The sequence below is a fragment of the Rhincodon typus genome, chromosome 24 (assembly GCF_021869965.1).
Source record: "Rhincodon typus isolate 14 chromosome 24, sRhiTyp1.1, whole genome shotgun sequence".
Lineage (NCBI taxonomy): Eukaryota > Metazoa > Chordata > Chondrichthyes > Orectolobiformes > Rhincodontidae > Rhincodon > Rhincodon typus.
In genome coordinates, this window is record NC_063355.1 from 42,040,680 (window position 1) to 42,061,782 (window position 21,103).

General features: G+C 42.3%; 1 protein-coding gene across 1 annotated transcript in view; it reads left to right on the plus strand.

Moving 5' to 3' along the window:
• The window catches only part of si:dkey-112e17.1, a 46,505-nt gene extending 26,172 nt beyond the window's left edge, over positions 1 to 20,333 (plus strand). The window contains exons 3-7 of the mRNA XM_048611369.1: positions 2,236 to 2,287; positions 7,060 to 7,180; positions 7,756 to 7,889; positions 17,263 to 17,508; positions 18,690 to 20,333. Of these exons, the coding sequence (XP_048467326.1) occupies positions 2,236 to 2,287; positions 7,060 to 7,180; positions 7,756 to 7,889; positions 17,263 to 17,508; positions 18,690 to 19,286 (1,150 nt within the window). The 3' untranslated portion in view covers positions 19,287 to 20,333. The remainder of the gene's footprint in view (positions 1 to 2,235; positions 2,288 to 7,059; positions 7,181 to 7,755; positions 7,890 to 17,262; positions 17,509 to 18,689) is intronic.
• Positions 20,334 to 21,103: the final 770 nt, after the last annotated feature.

Sequence of the window (21,103 nt, forward strand, 5' to 3'; positions counted from 1 at the left end):
ATCTGTAAGTGGACAAATGTTGGATAAGGACAAGGTCAGACCTGCAAGCTCCATGATCCAAAACGCCACCAACATGCTCTCGGTCCACTCTCCTACCAATAAGAACTAGTTAGGCAAAGAATTAGAAGGAGAGGAAATGGAATCACTAATTTCCAGCAAAATTCAACACTTTTGGGAATGTATGGAAAACTGACCACAAATGGCTGTGGGTTGATGGGCAGATAGTTCACGCAACTACTATTCCCGAAAGAGGTTTTCTTATATTCCCAATCTGTGGGTGTGCCACAGGGCTCTCTGTTCAGTGATGGGAAAATCTGCCGGACTACAGTTCACTGTTGTCACCCAAGCAAACTTCCCCGCAGTCTGAGCAATGTCCAGTGCACCATTTGCACAGAGAAAGTGGTGGGACAATAATGTGAGGCAGTTCTGTTCTTGTGAGCCTGTTCCGCCATTCATAAAGCCATAAGACATAGGAGCAGAAGTAAACCATTTGGCCCATCAAATTTGGTCCACCATTGGATGAGTTCATGACTGATCTGATAATCCTCGACTTGACTTTTCTGCCTTATTCCCATAACCCTCAATTCCCTTACCAATTAAAAATCAGTCCATCTCAGCCTTGAATATATTTTAATGACCCAGCCTCAACAGCCCTGTCTTAAATGTGCAGTCCCTCATTGAGATGGTGCCTTCTGGTCCTAGATTTTCTCACAAGGGGAAGCAACTTTACTGCATCTACCCTGTCAAATTCACTAAGAAATTAGTATGTTTCAATAAGTTTGCCTGAGGCAGAGTAAAGGTGGGAGTGAAGAGGTCATCCTTGGGCTGATCACAGAGGATAGAATCAGTGAGATTTATCCATGCACAGGGCCTAAACCCTCAGTAGCATTTTTAAAATCTGCTTCCCCATCGCTGCCCCCCTGCTATCTGGGCACTAAGCTGCCTCACCACTGGCCAGGTAAACTTGAGGATTCTCTGTGGAAGGGTCTGCAGCCCTGGGAACTCTGAGTCACCGTGATGTAACATGTTCTATGAACAAAGCTGGGTCCTAACACTTTCCGCTCATAACTGGGATTTACCTGCATTTTTTTGAAAAAATTGTCTTGGGGTATGGACGTCACTGGGCCAGCCCAGCATTTTTGCCCATTCCTTTTGTCCATGGGGCAGTTAACAGTCAACCACACTACTTTTGGTCTCTGTAGCCCAGACCAGGTAACGATGGCAGATTTCCCACTTCTGACACACTTTTGGGCGGCATGGTGGCTCAGTGGTTAGCACTGATGCCTCACAACACCAGGGACCTGGGTTCAATTCCGGCCTCTCGTCACTGTGTGGAGTTTGCACATTCTCCCCGTGTTTGCGTGGGTTTCCTCCGTGTGCTCCGGTTTCCTCCCACAGTCCAAAGATGTGCAGGCTAGGTGGATTGGCCATACTAAATTGCCCCACAGTGTTCAGGCATGTGTAGATTAGGTGGGTTATAGGGGGATGGGTCAGTGTGGACTTGTTGGGCTGAAGGGCCTGTTTCCACACTGTAGGAATTCTATAAAAAAAATTTCTTTCCCTAAAGATCACTAGTGAACCAGATGGGTGTTTAAGATGATCAGCACTGCCTGCATGGTCACTGTTAGGTTAGCAGCTTCGTCCAGACTTTGTACTGTGTTCCTCCATTATTATGGGCTTATGAAAAAAAAATCAACAGGCAGAATGAACCGAATTGACTCCACCTGTACTTTAAACTTTCTCCATTTCTAATCCTGGGTTCTGAACAGTTGTAACCAGTTGGCACCATTACCATGTGCTCTAATAACTGTTTGTAACCGTAACAGGCACATGGAAAATGTGTGCTGCTCCAATGGTGTTGAGCAGCCATCTGCTTGTTTGGTGAAAGCCAAATTTTCCTGAAAGAACTCCAGGTTTTCTATGCGTCTGTCATTTGTTCGCTTACCAGTTTTTTGAATGAAAGACTTGGTAAACTGGATGGAGAGTCTTCTCGAGTGTGTGGTTGTCATAGTGATGATGACACGTGGTCATTGCAAGAACCTGTGCCTTTTTTTAATGTGGGGGTAGCTGCTCTGACTGAGGAAATATATTTAGCAATATGTTCCCCAACCTTGATGGTGTGAAGCTCTTTGGCAGGTTCTATGTTGCAAACATAATTCATAATTCTGTTTTTTTTTCAAAGATCTGAGATTTCAGATATAAGTCTAAACCAAAGTGTTATATTTTTTTATTCAGGAAAAAGGCTCATTGTAAAGGAAGTCATTCCCATTGCTCAAGAAGGCATGAGGTAAATCTAATTTAAGATGTTGGTCTGATTTTATAAATAGTCTTTTTTTAAAAAGAAATTAATGTTTGTTTATTTCTGTTCTATCAGTGATATGAGGGGAAGACTGTTCTCGCGACAAGTGTTTAGGATTTGGAATATGCTGTGTGATAATGTGGTGGTGGATGCAGATCTAATTGTAGCCTTCAGAAAGGAATTGGATAAATACTTAAAGGAGAAAATATTGCTTGGTTCGGGGTAAAGATTCGGGAGTGTAATCGATGGAATGTTTTATGAAAATGATGGTGCAGACTCAATGTGCTGAATGGCTGTGGCATGAGGTCATCATTTGGGAAGTGTTACTGTTGAAATTGCTCCAACCAATCTGGCGATAGAACATCTTTAGATGGAGAGTTGGGTATTCTTGCACTGGGTCTTGATGGTTACAGATGTGTCTTCCAGTGCTGCTGATATTATAATTATCATAGAATCATAGAATCCCTACAGTGTGGAAACAGGCCCTTCGGCCCAACAAGTCCAAACCGAACATCGGAGCATCCCACCCAGACCCATCCCCCTATAACCCACCTAATCTACACCTCCCTGAACACTATGGGCAATTTAGCACAGCCAATCCACCTAACCTGCACATCTTTGGACTGTGGGAGGAAACCGGAGCAAACCCACGCAGACACGGGGAGAATGTGCAAACTCCACACAGACAGTTGCCCCAAGGCTGGAATTGAACCCGGGTCCCTGGCACTGTAAGGCAGCAGTGCTAACTACTGCCGCCCTATAATTATGCCTAACTAATTAATGTTGTTTGTTTTTTCTATTGCTATAATGCCATAAATTACATTTTTGTTTGTAAGACAAGTACGTCTGGTTAAGACTCTTCAGTGGTTTATCCTCTTCGACCGAAAATTAGACAGACCCTTAGCCTCAATTTAGAAGGATTGTTGGCAGTGAGCTACCACAACCACAAGCCATCAGCAATGAGCCTGACAATGGCAGCCTTGAGATGATGTTTTATTCTCTGATTCTAAAGCAAAATGTCATGGATGCTGGACCAGACAGTGGAAATTTGATAGCAGACCAGAACGGACTGGAAATGCTGAACTGGACAACTAGCACCTGTGAAGATGGAGGCTTTATTAATGTAGATATAGAGCACAAGAGCAAGGAGGCTATACTGAACTTGTATACAACACTTAGTTTTCAGCTGGAGTATTAAGTGCAGTTCTGGGTACTACATGTCAGGAAGGATGTGAACACCTTGGGGATATTGCAGAAGCAGTTTGGTGGTTCCAAAGAAGTGAAACTTCCGTTATGAAGATACTTTGGAAAAGTTGGATCTATTTTCCTTGCAGAAGAGAAAGCTAAAAAGATAATTTTTTAAAAGGTTTGCAAGACTAATGGGACAGAATAAACCAGGAGAAACTGTTCCCACTTAGAAAAGGATCACGAACAAGACCGCACAGGTTTTAAAGTAACTTGCAGAAGAAGCAAATGTGATGTGAGCAAAAATGTTTTTTTTCACATTTGTAGTTTGGGTCTTTTTCTTTATTCATTCACGGGATGTGGGCATCACTGGCTGGACCAGCATTTATTGCCCAGAGGGCAGTTCAGAGTCAACCACATCGCTGTGGATCTGGAGTCACATGTAGGCCAGATCAGGTAAGGATGGCAGTTTCCTTCCCTAAAGGGCATTAGTAAACCTGATGGGTTTTTTAACCTGATAATTGGCAATGGATTAATGGTCATCATTAAACTCTTAATTCCAGATTATTACTGAATTTAAATTCTGCCAAGTGTCATGGCAGGATTTGAATTCAGGTCCCCAGAATATTACCTGGGGCTCTGGATTAATAGTCTATCAATAATACCACTAGGCCATCACCTACCCTCTGAAATGCACTTGGTAATGAGATGGAGGCAGATTTGATTGAGAAAGTTGCAGAGGCAGGGAGAGGGGGAATGGAGAAAAGCACAAAAAGGAAGTTCTGTGATGTTGGGGTAGAGGAGGCGGGGCAGCGAGATTTAAAAACACATGAACATCCAAAGCAAAAGGTGAAGGATTCTAAAGAAAGGTCTCATGTGAAGCATTAACTGTTTCCATCTCTGCACAGATGCTGCCTGAGCATTTCCAGTGCTTCCGGCTCTGATTTCAGAATTCGACTCTTTGCTGCTTTTGCATTTGTACAAAAGGAGGTGGAAATTTGACAATACGACACGGAGAATGAATCTGGAAGAGGTGTAAATGATTGTTGCAGAAGAAAATCGGCAAAAGCAGCAGAGCCTGCAGTATCCTGGCAGTGTGATAGGCAAAGTTAGGGAAGCAGAAGGGATACAGACCATGCTGCTCGGCACATTAGCAATAGGTCCTAGTACCAGGATTATTTTCTGTGTTTAGGCTGACAGTGGAGTGTTTCACCAATAATCAATATAGTCAGGCTTGGAGACTGCAGCTGCTGGAAGCTAGAGTCAATAAATGTGGGGCTGGAAAAGCACAGCAGGTCAGACAGCATCCGAGGAGCAGGAAAGTCAAGGTTTCGGACTTAAACCCTTTGTCTTGATGAAGGGTTTCGGCCTGAAACATTGACTTCCCTGCTCCCTGGATGCTGTCTGACCTGCTGTGCTTTTGTAGTGCCATGTTTATTGAATAAAGTCTGATGCTATTTGTTATTCAACACCTGCTACTGATGAGAACTTCAGGAAAGCTTGCTGTACCTATACAGAACAGATAACCTGAATTCTCAAGAATTTAATGGTCTGGAGGGCAAACTTTGGAAAATGTACAGTAGAATAATCCTTTCGCTGTCTGCTTTTTTAATCATTTGACACTTTGACCTCGTACCTCTTGCTCCAAGATACCACCACCACCAAAACATTGCATCACATCTCCACTGGCACAATCAGCCTGGGCATGGAGCTGGTCTTACTGCTGGTGGGCTTGGACATATTCTTTTGAGATCTCATCATCATATCTCCCATCTCCAGTCAATGGCCATTTTTTTCCAGCACCAGTATTTTTGTGGCTAATGTTTGAATGATATGTCAACAATCAAATACCAACATCTTCTTTCATGGCAAGTTTATTTTTCTCTCCAGATTTCCTTGCTGTCATTTCTAGGAGATTCTGATTTTAATTTCAAGGCCTCAATCTGGATCTCCATTACCTTTATACACAGGAGATGGAAATGACCACTCCTCTGCTGTTTTCTTCTCTCTCCCTCTCTCTCTCTCTCTCTCTCACACACACACACACTCACCCACCCCCCCTCTACTTCTCTGCCCCTTCTCTCTCTCTCTCACACTCACCCACCCCCCTACTTCTCTGCCCCTTCTCTCTCTCTCCCCCTCCTTTTTTTCCTTCACCGATAACTCTGGAGGACTGCAGTCAGTGTTGTCGCTGCCCTTTTCCTCACAGGCCCCAACCACTTCTTCCACTCCCTCAGTCTCCACCTTGACTCATTAGATGGAATAGCAAGGTCATGGGTTCAGATCCCAGATCAGACATTTGAGGCTGACACAGCTGCAGTACTGAGGGGGTGTTGCAGTTTTGGATGTGATGATAGACCAACGGTCTGTCTGCCCCCTCAGGCAGCCAGGGAGGTGTGAACAATTCTATGGCACTACATTGAAAGAGAACAACAGAGGCACCCTCACTGTCCAGGCCAACATTTATCCCTCAATCAAAATCTCAAAAAACAGGCTGTCTACCCATGATCACATTGCTGTTTGTGGGGGCTTGCTCTGTGTAAATTAGTTGCTCCATTTTCCTAAATTGCAACAGAGACAACACTTAACAGTACTCCTTTAGTTGTAAGCTTTTGGGATATCTCTGTTTAAAAAGTAACAAGTCCTTTTCTTTTCCACCTGACCAGAGGGTCAGATGATTAAGATCCCAGTTGAAAAGGGACCAGTTAAAAGCATCAGCAAGTCTGGAAATGTGTGTCTGACCTGCCAGTCCCAGCTGGCTTCCTTGTCCAGTTTTTGACTGTAAGACCCAGTGTCTATATTGTGAACAATGGTCATAATCCATTCAAAAAGGGAGCATGTCACCCTCTGTTTTGGAAACTGGTCCATTCTGAAAGGGAAAGAACAAAGAAACCATTGACTTTCTACTGAAACTCTATTGAATCACTAAAACAGGCCTTGCTATGTTTCTCGTACATATTCTGAATTCATGACTATGTTGGCTAGTTCAGCATTTTCTGCCCGCCCCTAGTTGCCCTTGAGGAGATCAGTTGCCTCTTGAACCACAGCAGTCCATATGCTAAGGTAGATGCCTAATGCCTTAGGGAGGGAATTCCATGATTTTTGACCCAGATACACTGAAGCAATGGCGACATTTCCAAGTCCGGATGCTGTGCGGCTCAGAGGGGAACTTGCAGGTGTTAGTGTTCCCATGTATCCGCTGCCCTTGTCCTGCTAGACTGTAGTGGTCATGGATTTGGAAGCTGCTGTCTAAAGAGATAGTAGGAACTGCAGATGCTGGAGAATCTGAGATAACAAGGTGCAGAGCTGGATGAACACAGCAGGCCAAGCAGCATCATAGGAGCAGAAAAGCTGACGTTTTGGGCCTAGACCCTTCATCAGAAATCTAGGCCCGAAACATCAGCCTTTCTGCTCCTATGATGCTGCTTGGCCTGCTGTGTTCATCCAGCCCTGCACCTTGTTGTCTAAAGAGAGTTGGGTTACTGCATTGCATCAGCGCCCTTCTATATTAGGATTCCAGAGCTGCAGAGGAATGTTGATCCAAATCCGAGTTATAGTTTTTTTCTTTTTTATAGAACGGGATCCAGAATTCTGCAGTTGATATCGGAGAAATGCAGCTTGTGGCCAACAGGCCAAACCAGGAGGTCTCGTTAGAAAATGAGAACAACAATCACAGCAGCACTCTCGGGGGAATGGGTTAGTATGTGTGGAGATTTTTTCAAAAGTACTTGAGATCTGGTTAGAGTCCAAGGGAAAGCAAGGGAGTTCCTTTTCTCAATAGTGGCAGCTGAACCATGAGCCCAAATTAATGTTACCGCCACTTACATAAAATATTCTTTTTCCCATTGAATGCGGAAGGCATTCTCCATGTTTGTTTAACTCCTCTCCACACTTTCTCAACATTCTCAACATTCAGAAATTTCCACGTTTACAAAAGGAATTCAAGTTTATCTGACTGTGAATTCAGGAATAAATAATATTTCTAATGGAAATGCTAAACTTTTGAGAAGAAATGTGGAAATGGCTTCTATGAAACTCACTAATGATTTGTAATTGTTTGCTTATTATTAAATTTGAAACCACAGCCTTGAGACTTTTTAGCAGACTGAGACGTACAGATTTTTCTTCTTAAATAATACCAAACTGAACTTCAATTTATTTTAAGAGTTTAAAGAATTGTGTTAAAGCTCAGGTCTAGTAGAAATGCTCTGTTAATGAAGCGATTCTGGCTTGTTAGAGTTCTCTTTAATTCCCAGTCTGACTTGTTGCAGGTAATTCAAACCGCACTGATATGGAAATGGCCTCCAGTGAGTCAGCAGTGACAGAGACTGGGAGTGATGAGATCTTTGTGATTTCAACTGGTCTGAGCCTGGGCAATTTACATTTCTCCAGCTTTAAAACAAAGGTACTTTAGAGATGTTGGATGGAGGATAGAAATTGAATTGTCAGCTTGTGAATTATTGAACTTAACACTGTCCTTGTTTGCAAACCACTCTTCTTGGGGTATGGTTTTATCTACGTTTTGGGGATGTTGAACATCATTGGTATGGCCAGCAGTTCTTGCCTGTTCCTAATTGCCCTTTTGGAAGACGGTGGTGAGCTGTCTTCTTGAAGCACTGCAGACTTTGGAGTTTCTGGGAGTAATTCTGGAAATGCAGCAAAAATTCATCCCTAGGAAAAAGAAGCATGGTACAGGGAGGATGAGGCAACCATGGCTGACTAAGGAAGTCAGGGATAGCATAAAAGCAAAAGAGGAAGCATATTAATGCGGCGAAAGGCAGTGGGAAACCAGAGGACTGGGCAGCTTACAAAGACCAACAGAGGGCAACAAAAAAAGAAATAAGGAGGGAGAAGATTAAATATGAGGGTAAGCTAGCCAGTAATATAAATGAAGACTGTAAGAGTTTCTTTAGATATATAAAGGACAAAAGAGAGGCAAAAGTGGACATTGGACCACTGGAGAGATAGTGGTGGGGAACAAGGAAATGGCTGAGGAACTGAATAATTACTTCTCGTCAGTCTTCATGGTAGAAGACATGAGTACTCTCCCAAAAATTCGAGATTTAGGGGGCACAGCTGAGTATGGTGGCCATCACCAAGAAAAAAGTGCTAGTAAAACTGATTGGCCTGAAGGTGGATAAATCACCTGAACCAGATGGACTACACCCTAGATTTCTAAAGGAGATAGCTGAAGAGATAGTGGAAGCGTTAGTGGTGATCTTTCAGGAATCACTAGAGCCAGAGAGGGTCCCAGAGGACTGGAAAATTGCTAACATGACACCCCAGTTTAAAAAGGGAGTAAGGCAAAAGCCAGAAAATTACAGGCGGATTAGCCTAACCTCGGTCGTGGATAAGATTTTGGATCCATTGTAAATGATGAGATTTCTGAATACTTGGAAGTGTATGGTAAAATAGGGCAAAGTCAGCATGGTTTCATCAAGGGGAGGTCATGCCTGACAAATCTGCTAGAATTCTTTGAGGAAGTAACGAGCAGGGTAGACCAAGGGGAGTCAATGAGTTTTGTCTACCTGGACTTCAAGAAGGCCTTTGACAAGGTGCCGCACAGGAGGCTGCTGAATAAGATTAAGGGCCCATGGTGTTAGAGGCAAGGTGCTAGCATGGATAGAAGATTGGTTGTCTGGCAGAAAGCAGATAGTAGGGTTAAAAGGGTCTTTCTCAGAATGGCAGCCAATGACAAGTAGTGTTCCACAAGGGTCAGTGTTGGGACCACAACTTTTCACTTTATACATTAATGATCTAGATGAAGGAACTATGGGCATTCTGGCTAAGTTTGCAGACGACACAAAGATAGGTGGAGAGACAAGTAGTATTGAGGAGGTGGGGAGGCTGCAGAAGGATTTGGACAGGTTAGGAGAGTGGGCAAAGCAGTGGCAGATGGAGTACAATGTGGGAAAGTATGCGGTCATGCACTTTGGTAAGAAGAATAAAAGCATGGACTATTTTCTAAATGGGGAGAAAATTCAGAAGTCTGAAGTGCAAAGAGGCTTGGGAGTTCTAGTCCAGGATTCTCTCAAGGTAAACTTGCAGGTTGAGTCAGTAATCAGGAAGGCAAATGCAATGTTGGCATTTATTTTGAGAGGATTTGAATATAAAAGCAGGGCTGTACTCCTGAGGCTTTATAAGGCTCTGGTCAGGCCACATTTGGAGTATTGTATGCAGTTTTGGGCCCCATATCTCAGAAAGGACATACTGGCCCTGGAGTGGATTCAGAGGAGGTTCACGAGAATGGTCCCAGGAATGGAAAGCTTAACATATGAGGAACGTTTGAGGACTCTGGAACTATAGTCGTTGGAGTTTAGAAGGATGAGGGGGGATCTAATTGAAACTTACAGAATACTGAATGGCCTGAACAGAGTGGATGTTGGGAAGATGTTTCCATTGGTAGGAGAGAGTAGGACCCGAGGGCACAGCCTTAGAGTAAAGGGAAGACCTTTTAGAACAGAGATAAGGAGAAACTTCTTCAGCCAGAGAATGGTGAATCTATGGAATTTACTGCCACAGAAGGCTGTGGAGGCCAGGTCATTGAGTATATTTAAGACGGAGATAGATAGGTTCTTGATTATCAAGGGGATCAGGGGTTATGGGGAGAAAGCGGGAGAATGGGGATGAGGAACTTATCAGCCATGATTGAATGGCAGAGCAGACTTGATGGGCCGAATGGTCTAATTTCTGCTCCTATGTCTTATGGGTACAGGTATGCCCCACAGTACTGTTATGAGAGAGTTTTAGAGATTTGACCCAGTCAAATGGAATGAGGTCAGATTGGGATGTCTGGTTGGTGCAGATGAGTTGAGCTGAAGGGTCTGTTTCGGTGCTGTATGACTCTGACTCTATAACGCTGATGAACAGAGACATTAATGCCAAGTTGGAATGGTGTGTGGTTTGGAGACAATCTTGCAGGGGCTGTTCCCACGTTTCAGCTGCTCTTGTCCTACTTGATGGTAGAGGTTACAGATTTGGAAGTAGCAATTAAAGGAGCCTTGGTGAGTTGCTGCAGTTTGTTGGGTCTCAGGTTCTTTAACTTGTTCCTCCTGGACTGAAAAGGTGCCAATTACACAATGTCCTTGTAGTACTGAAATTCCTCACTATTAATTAATCACTAGAATGCTAACTTCAGAACAGATTAGCTTCATCATCACCACCCTCAACACAAACCTCCCAGTTGCCTTTTCTTCCTAAAGTCTATGAAGGTTTTTAAAACACAAATGTGGCACTATCAGTATTTATTTATCATCTCTCATCTATTATTTAAGTTCAGGGTGTGGGAGTCTATGGTAAAGCTGATAAATTGGCCATCTTGAGATGGTGATGTTATGAGTGAGTGACTTGCTTGGACATTTAAAGAATCAACCAAACCAGATTGGAACCGTAGATAGTAGGAACTGCCAATGCTGGAGTCAGAGATAACAAGGTGTGGAGCTGGAGGAACACAGCAGGCCAGGCAGCATCAGAGGAGCAGGAAAGCTGACGTTTCGTGTCTGGACCCTTCTTCAGAAATGGGGGAGGGGAAAGGGACTCTGGAATAAATAGAGAGTAGGGGGCGGTGATAGAAGATGGATGGTGAAGCAGATAGATAGGAGAGAAGTCGGATAGGTCAAGGAGGTGGGGATGAGGGGGGTGCTGGTCTTGGAATGAGGTCAGGGGTGGGGAGATTTTGAAGCTAGTAAAGTCCACATTGAGACCATTGGGTTATAGGCTTCCAAGGCGGAATGAGGTGCTGTTCCTCCAGTTTCCGGGTGGCATCGTTGGGACACTGGAGGAGGCCCAGGATGGTCATGTTGTCCAGGAAGTAGGAGGGGCAGTCGAAGCGGTTCGCAACTGGGAGGTGTTGTCGTTTGTCACAAACCGAGCGTAGGTGCTCCACAAAGTGGTCTCCGAGTCTCCGCTTGGTCTCCCTGAAGTAGAGGAGGCCACATCGGGAACCATAGTCATGTACTGACCCAGACCACCTAAGGAGGGCAGACTTCCATCCCTTAAATAATAATAACAGCTCTTTAATGTCTAGATTCTTGAGTTCTTGACTCTTCTCGAGTATTTTGTAGAATAGCAGAACAGTGCAGTGCTGCCTATTGAGTCTATTCCAGCTCAACTAAAGAGCAATCCAGTTATTTCCAATTGCCCCTCAATTTTCGTCAGATCCCTTTCAATTTTAACCCTTCAGGATTGATTTGATTCCCTTTTCAAATGCTCCCGCTGAGTCTGCATTCACCACCCAAATTCCTAGCATTGCCTTTCAAAATTTCGTTCATTTTTCAAAATTGATTGTGAAAGGTTCAGTATGAAAATTTAAACCATGTTATAACATATTTTGGGAATGGGGTAAAGGATAAATCAAAGTGGAAGGATCAGTCCAGAATAAGGATGGATGATTTAAAAACTGCTGCCCTGGGAGAGAACAGATAGGGCCTTGTCTTTACATCATGCTTTGTGTTCAAATCCTGGAGTGGGGCTCAAACTCCCAATCTGCACTGGGTTATTAATCCAGTATCACTGTTTCAGGAGCACACCCATTTTGAACATCCTTTCCTCATTTTGCCAACATGGTTCACTGTACCATGGATTTTCAACCTTTACCTAAATTCAATAAATGTCCATGCTCAGAGAGTCAGTGCAGGCATAATGGGCTGAATGGTCTCCTTCTGCACCATAGCAATTCCAAGGTTCTGTGAAATTTAACAGAAAACTCTATGCCTCCTCAATGACAGATATTACAGATTTTTATAGTTTTTTTGTACTTTAAAATATATAGACACTAAATAATGGAAACTGGATTTCTTTAAAATAATGTAGAATAGATATTCTGTTTTTTTTTTAAAAGAACATTTGTTACAGTCAGAACAAATGTAGGTCTTTGCCCTAAACAGTGCCAGCTCTAGTTCATACAAAAGTGCAAGGTTCTGATGTTGGCATGACAGCTGGTGAATGTTTTGGTTTGTAATAATTGTCTAGACGAATAAACTGATGAGATTATCTCATTTTCTGGAAGGAAAACAAAGATTAACAGTGAGTTTCTGTTTGGGATCAGAATTTCCTGCCCAAATGTCACATTACAGTGATTACATTAAGAAAAACATGCATTTATATAGAGCTTTTAACATAGCAAAACATTCCAACTCACTTCACAGGCAAGTTATTGCACAAAATTTGACACTTAAGGAGAAATTGAAGTAAGATGATCAACAACTTGGTCACGAGCTGGGTTTTAACGAGTATCTTAAAAGAGAAAAACAAGATTAGTAACATCCCAGAACAGGTTGATTAGAGAATCCTAAAGAGAAGGGAGTCTGACATCCAGGCAGTTATTTGCCAGACTTTCAATCTGCCTGAGGCTCCCAAACATGGCTGCAGCAGGATTACCCCTGACTTTCTAGCTCATGGATAGGGTCACTGCTGCCGTGTAATATCCTGGGCCCAAGTTTCAGATTTTCTGTTTTAAATTTTAAAAAAAGAAGCATTATGAAGAAAAATACAGGATTTAATCATTAATTCAAGATTTTTTGTGGCCTTTGAAATAAAGCCCCATACAATCATCTACATCTATTAATTATATATTAGATACTATTATACACTACATAGAATCCCTACAGTATTGGAGCAGGCCATTCAGCCTGTTGAGTTCACATTGACCCTCTGAAGAGCATCATACCAACCCCCACCCCCTACCCTATAACCCTGCATTTCCCATGGCTAATCCTCCTAACCTGTACATCATGGGCAATTTCCCATGGCCAACCCACCCAACCTACACATCTTTGGACGGTGGGAGGAAAGCCACACAGACACAGGGAGAATGTACAAACTCCACACTGTCGCCTGAGGTTGGAATCGAACCTGTGTCTCTGGCATTATGAGGCAGCAGTGCTAACCACTGAGCTACCATGCTGCCTCATGCTGCATGTTGTTTGGGTTTATTTCCAAATTTTAGTTTTTCAGATGCTTAGTCTCATTTCCAAATATTTCTAAATGTATTTACACCCTTCCTTCTCCAATCAATCAGCTTAGGAGTCAGCGATCTTTCCAACCAGAAAATCCCTTTCAGTGAACTCTCCCCTTTGAGCAGGCTAACGGAATGTCAAGGCAGCTTGATTTCACCCAGGTTAGCCAGAAACACACAATCTGGACAATTACCTATTTAGAACTGAAATTCAGAACAAACTTTCATGAGGAAATCTGACTAATAGGAAAGAATGACTCAGCCTCATATAATCTAAACAGCAGTATTAGAGGCTGCTTAAAGCAGCACTGTCTGTTTGCAATCTTTCTCCAGCTGATTTGGTGAGCTGCAAAGGATTCTTAGTTTCCAAACAAAATCGTGATGGTGTCCCATTTGAAAATAGCTGAGTTTGAAATTCCATTGTAACCTGCACCCTCTGAGATAGAAGGTCAATGTCTTTTTTAAAATATTAATTCATGGTGTGTGGGCATCACTGGTTGAGCCAGCATTTATTGCCCATCTCTAACTGCCCTGAAGGAGGTGGTGGTGACCCACCTTTTAAACCGCTGCAGTCCTTGGTGAGTAGATATTTTGATCCCAACGCACTTTGGAAACAGTGAAGTATGAATTATAAGGGTACTGACCTGCTCTTCCAATTTACCTGAAATTGCCTTAAAAGAGCTTGTAGAACCTTGGTTTAATATCTGAACCAAAAAAAAATGCACTTTGCACATCCTGATTATTGTAATGTCAGCCTGGAAGTCACTGGAGTGGGATTTATACAGTCATAGAGTCATACAGCATGGAAACAGAGATCCTTCAGTCCAATAAGTCCATGCTGACCAGGTATTCAAAACTAAACTGGTCCCATTTGCCTGCTCCTGGCCCATATCCTTCTAAACCTTTCCTATTCATGTACCTTTCCAAATGTCTTTTTAAATGTTTTAACTGTACCTACATCCATCACCGCCTCTGGCAGTTCATTACACGCACTAACCACTCTGTGTAAAACGGTTGCCCCTCATGTCCTTTTAAAAACTTTCTCCTCTCACCTTAAAACTATGCCCCCTTGTTTTGAGCTCAGGGAAAAGACCCTTGCTATTTATGTTTAAATCTCTGTAAGGTCACCCCTCAACCTCCTACACTCCAGTGGAAAAACATCCCACCCTGTCCAGCCTATTTTTATAATTTAAACCGTCCATTCTCAGCCACATCCTGTTAAATCTTGTGTAAACTATCTCAATTGAATATTGAACGGAATTGAATTGAATTAGCTTCATTGTCACATACTCAAATGAGAACAGTGAAAGGTTTATAGGTTGCCACTTACAGCACCATCTTAGGTGCAAAGATACCCAGGTACAACTTCAACAGTTACAAATTAGTTACAGTGTAACAATGGCACCTTGTTAGGTACAGGGTACCCAAGTACAATCCTTAGTTACAGTAGAGGGAAATAAAGAAAACAAAATGTTACAGAACAGCTATACACAGTATAAACATAGGTCACAAAAACAAGAAACAAAGTGAAAAAGACAAACATCTTAGTCTCCCTCCAGGGGCTCTCCACAGCAGACCAGCATGTGCAGGGTGCCTCCATGTGGACTGGCCACTGGTTGCCACTACGCTCCATTATACCCATCCAAATGCCTTTTTAAATGTTGTAATTGTACCCATCTCCACCACTTCCTCTGGTAGCCCATTCCATACGCGCACCACTCTGTGTGTAAACAAAAACATTCCCATTTAGGTCCCTTTTAAATCTCTCCCCTCCCACCTGAAACCTATGCCCTCTAGTTTTGGACACCCCTACCCTGGGGAAAAGACCTTGACTATTCACCCTATCCATGCCCCTCATGATTTTATAAACCTCAATAAGGTCACCCCTCGGCCTCTGACACTCCAGGGAAAATAGCCCCAGCCTATTCAGCTTCTCCCTATGCTCAAACCCTCCAATCCTGGCAACATCCTTGTAAATCTTTTCTGAACCCTTTCAAGTTTAACAACATCTTCTCTACAGCAGGGAATGCACTATTCCAAAAATGGCCTAACCAATGTCCTTAAATATCCTTACTGTAACAGGGCAACCAGAACTGCACACAGTACACCCAGTAGAGGCCTCAACAACATCCTGTACAACCTCAACATGACATTTCAACTCCTATAGTCACTCGTCTGAGCAATAACGCTGAACCCATAAGCTCTGACTCCTTGGGACATAGCTGCCAGCCTGAATCCCTATCAAAGCTAGGAGATTCCCAGGGATGGGATAATGCTGGTGGACCTCTGCTGAAACTTGCAATCTGCTGAGCTGGGCAATGTCAACTGCTCCAGAGACTTGCTGAGATGGATATGAAGACTTCCCAAAAAGAATAGGGAGTGTTGAGGAAAAAGAAATCACAATGATTGCAGTGCATAAGGAGCCCATTTGGCCCATCAGGCCTGTGCTTGCTGTCTGTAGGAGTCATTTAGTTTGTTCTCCTACTCTGCCAATTACTTATGGCAATGTTTTTGGGTGGCACTTATCCAGTTCTTTTTTGAAAGCCACAGCTGAATGTGGATCCACTATTTTCTGAGAACTGCATTCCCAATTGTAATCACTTGCTGTGTTTTAAGAAAATTAAATCCTTGTGTTGGCTTTGGTTAAATTTGCCTGTCTCTGTAATGGTCCATACTTCTAAAGATTCAAAATCTCTTGCACTCCTGTAGTTCCTGCTTCCTGATTTTAATCATTACCACCATCAGTGGTTGTGAATTCATCTTGCTGAGGTCCTAAACACTTTAATTCCCTCCTGAACCTCATTGCCACGCTACCTTTTTTCTAACAAAGTAATTTTGGAATATACCGGTCACTCAGTGCTCTGTTACTGGTGATTCTGTGGCCCTCTCCCAAAACCAGCAATTGGCAAAATCAAAAGATTTGGTAAGAACATGGGTGCATAGAACAGTACAGCCCAGGAGCAGGCACTTCAGCCGTCATGTCTGTGCTGACCATGATGTCATTCTAAACTAAGCCCATGTGCCTACACATGGTCTGTATCCTTCTATTCCATGCCTGTTAGTGTCTCTCTCTAAATGCCTCAAACATTGCTATTGTATCTGCTTCTACCACCTGCCCTGGCAGCACGTTCCAGGCACCCCTCCATCCACTGTGTTTGGGGGGGGGGGGGAAGAGGGGGGAAATTAGCATCAACATTTCCATCTCATCCTCGTCCCCTTTTTTGCTCTCATTTCTGTTGGAAGCCCCATAAAATGTTATGCCTTGCACAAAGAATATTAACCACTGCTGAACAGTCTGTCTGATCCTGAAAAAAGTCTACTAATTATGAATATTGCTAAATGTCTATTAAATCAGTTACTGGGATTTTTTTAAAAAATAGTAAAAGTTTATGTATATTTAATTTCTATCATAATTGTACATCTTCATCCTGATCTTTCAAAAATGATGTGTTTATTAGGGCTTTCACTTCCTGGTTGATTACCTATGGGAGCTCTTTATTATGATTGACTCCTTGGACAGTTTGATATTACTGCAGCTTGACATGGGAATCCCAAATAATGTGAAAACTCATTGCATTTCCAGAAAGTTGAAGATCGGCCTCATTTCACAGCTGACTGCTAAAATCTGGACAAAGAGTTCTAAATGTGGCACGGTGTCAAAATTCTAAGATACTTTGAATGTTTTACCACATTTAACGCAAATGCAATCTTGATGCAAATTGTTGTTGGAGACACCAAGTTCAGCGATAAACGTAGATGCACAAGACAGTGCTGTTTGTTTTGTTGGAATTTACCTTGGACTCTCTCTGATTCTCTTCCACAGCTCCCCAAGAGAAGCCCAACGAGTTCATCTCCCACGTGTGATTGGCTAGCGCCAGATCTCCTGGTTTCAGAAGGAGAGAAGCCACCATTGGTTAGAAAAGGCGATGGTGATGGAACCTCCCCATCCCAACAATGCGCCTGGAGCATCCGGAACTTCCATGATGTTTTGGGGCCATTGCCGCAACCACCAAGAGATTGGCATGACTGGATGAATACAAGTTCATTTACAAAACTGGTGGAGAATTGTGTAAGTAAATCTAAAGTCAGGCCTGTTTCAATTGTGAAAGCTGCCAGATATTGAAATTTGGCAAAATATGTACATGGGATATAATTCACTACAAATAGAATTGGAGAAATTAAAGCCTTGTAGGTAGGGTGAAGGGCCAGCAATCATTTATGGTAGCTGTAGCTCAGTTGACTAACACCACTAGTATGGACGCAGTATAAGTGTTCTTAAATTGACACAGCAGCATTTGGAGATAAACAACCCGTTCAGAGATGTTATGAAACTACTATACCCCTCTGGAGAAGGTGGAATTTGACTTAAGCCTCTTGGCTGCAGGAGCATGTATAATGCACTTTACACAGAGCAGTGAGGCTATGAATTCATTACAAGAGTTAGTGATTGAAGCAAAGGCCAGGTCAACAAGTAAGGTTAGATAAGAGATTGCAGAAAAGGAAAAAAAAAAGATGTTTCAATCGAAACAAACATTTAGTTCTCAAGAGCGAAGAGATGGACAATAAATGTTGGCCTAGCTAGTGATGTCCACATCCTCCAAATAACTTTTTAATTGGCTTTTTCAGAAAGCAATACAAACTTGACAGGCTGAATGGCCTTTCTGCACTATAACCATTGTATGATTCTATCTGTAGCAACTAGATTCCCAAAGTACTTTACAGCTAAAGGAATACTTTTGGAAGGCTGTGATCTGAAGTAGGAAATAAGAACCAACTGGTGTACAGCAAGTTCTCATGCAGAGCAATGAAATAATTAGCAAATAATGTATTTAAAATAACTTTAAATGATGTTGGTTGAGAGATAAATATTGGTCAGGCAAACTCTTCTGTTCCATCAGATCTTTTAATAGTCATCATGGTGGATGGAAACTCCATTTCAAATGCAACAGCTTTGACAGTGCAGCACTGCCTCAATGCTACACTAGAGTATCGGCCTATATTATCCTCCAGTGTCTGGGGTGATTGTGGGGCTGTCAGTAATGGGCAGAGTAGCAGGACAACCTTCTTACTCCATGGAAGGTTTTGTACCTTCTGATACTTGGCTGACTAATGTTCATCATCGAAGGTCAAGCAGTTTATGTGCAGTGCAAGCTTAATGTGGAATACAAATCTATTTATAAAATCATAAAGATAACAAAAGTTTGCTTCACTGTTGCCCTTCCTTTATTTCATGCTTTAAAATTTATACAGGGCACTGGCAACTCACCAAGTGGCCACCACATTGAGAACAAGCGGAAAGTGGTGTCTGATATGCAGTTGGAAACAGAATTGGAGCAAATATATGATTCTTCAGGAAGTGCTGCTTCTTATCCACTCACTCAATCTGCACAGAGCCATCGTGGGCTCTTCACGGGCACCAACCTGAGAAGAGCCTGGTTTGGAAGTCCCTGCTTTGGCTTCCGGCCAAACGCACGTCAGCACAACTTGAGCGTAACCACTAACTGTGACAACCGTGCATGCCAGCCACCAGATCCACAACCTGTGCCATCCCGTCAAGGGCCCAGGTTCTTCACAGACAGCTCTGTGTCAAACAACATCAAGAGTCTTCAGACTGACTCAACCAAAACCAGGCGTCTGGCAAATCAGTCAGATCGAAAAACCCTGACAAAGCCAGTTTTTGTCATTTCAGAAGCGAGTGAAGATCGACAACCTCTGGTAAAAGCTCTACATCCTGCTGGCCTGTCTGGTAATCTAGCCCAGTTTGAAGAAGTTACACTTGACAAAGTTAATAAAGCTTCAGATGTACAGGAACAGAATCATCCAATTAATGGGACATCTTTAAAGTAAAGTAATTCCAACCTATGATTCTATCCTGTGGATAAATTTGTAAGCTTCTCCTATCAACATAAAGAGACAAAACTGATGTCTGAGAAGGGCAAAGCTGCATCTTGCTGATAGAGACAACTGGGGCTGACTTACCAGGTCTGAGAAATGCACCAGCTCTTAAAACTAACAGTCACAAAAGTATGACCTACAGCATACCCTATAAAGCATGTAAAAGGTGTTCTACAAATTACTTGACATCAGTGAGAAAATATTGTGTTAAGACAATAATGCTGTAGGAAGTGGCTTCAATCTTTCATTGACAACTGGTTGGATTCTCTCAAAAACAACTTTCCATAGATTCTTCTCAGCTCGTCAGAAATGAAATACGCCAGATCCTGAAGATTGGGTCTCATGGCTAAAGTGACAAAATTTCATTAGACTTCTTCAGCTTTCCATTTAAGAAGCAAAGAGGAGGTCAGGATTACAGATATATATTTGACTTGAGCTAAATATGCAAACTTTACATCTCAATCACACAACTATATTCCGCACAGCTTCTCCAGCTAGCTCAGATTTTTTAAAAATATAAATAAGTGAAGACATCTTCAAATCTCTCATGTCTGTGGCGAATGTTTATTCATGAAAACCCTGCCCAATTTATTGAGTAGTAGTAAAATTCTAGAAGAAAGCTACCGCTTTCAGTGCAAGTGATTTTTTTTTGAAAAGGTGAAATTCAATAAGAAACAGCAACGAGCAGGCAGTTGGTAACAGGAAGACTGATTCACGTGTCACCTGTGAACATTCACCAGTAACAGAGTCAGGCTGGAGAGGTGTGCGCAAACTGCTCCATATGGAAACATTCGTCTCATTTTTCTAGTACTGCTGCACCCTCCTGTCTATCCCAGTATTTGCAGATCTTTGACAAAGGTGAAAACCAAATTGTAATAAAGCCACAGGACACAAAGTTAAGGCAAGAATCAAATTAATGATTTGACGGTCATCAGTTAGCAACTTACTTATATTTGAAATTAACTATTATTGCTTGTTTTCATTTTCATTCCAATAAACTGCAACTTATCTCAAAAATCAAGTATCAAAACTGTGAAATGATTAGATTGTAAACAAGAATTTTACATTTTTACACATGACTGCACTTTTATCCTCAGTATTTCCTCCCTCCATTTTGGTTAAAATAGTAAAAATCCATACATGGCACATGGACTGGGACCAAATCAAAAATTACCAGGAAATCTCAGCAGATCTGGCAGCATCTGTGAAGAAAAAGTAGAGTTAATGTTTCAGGTCCAGTGACCCTTCCTCAGAACTGGAGTGGGACTGGACAGTCATCCAATGAAAAACAGGGTTTTAAACTTTAGATACTTTGCCAGTTATTGAATCAGTTGTTAAATTGCAGGTTTTTTTTCTCATTGCATGTTTCACTTGCAGTTTAAAGTGAATGGCAGTAAAGAGTTGGCCTGTAGACAGCTAAGCCTGTCCTTTGTCATTTAATAAAATTTTCATTTGCTAGGTTAATGTGATGATAGACAAACTGCATTATAGTCTAGTACATGTTTTATATTCTCTCTCATAATTCTACACTAGTCCTTGGAATAGAACAATACACAAGGCCATTTAGCCAGATGGGTCTATCAGCCCTCTGTGCTCTGGTTACTTCCATGGCCTACCCTATTTTCCAGGGATTTTTCATCCATATTTATCCAATATAATTTCAAACACTACCGCCAAATCTCCATCCAACATCCTCAGTGGATTTTTAATAGTATTCAAAAGAAGAAAAGTTCTCCCAATTTCACCTTTGGTAAAATGAACTTAAACTG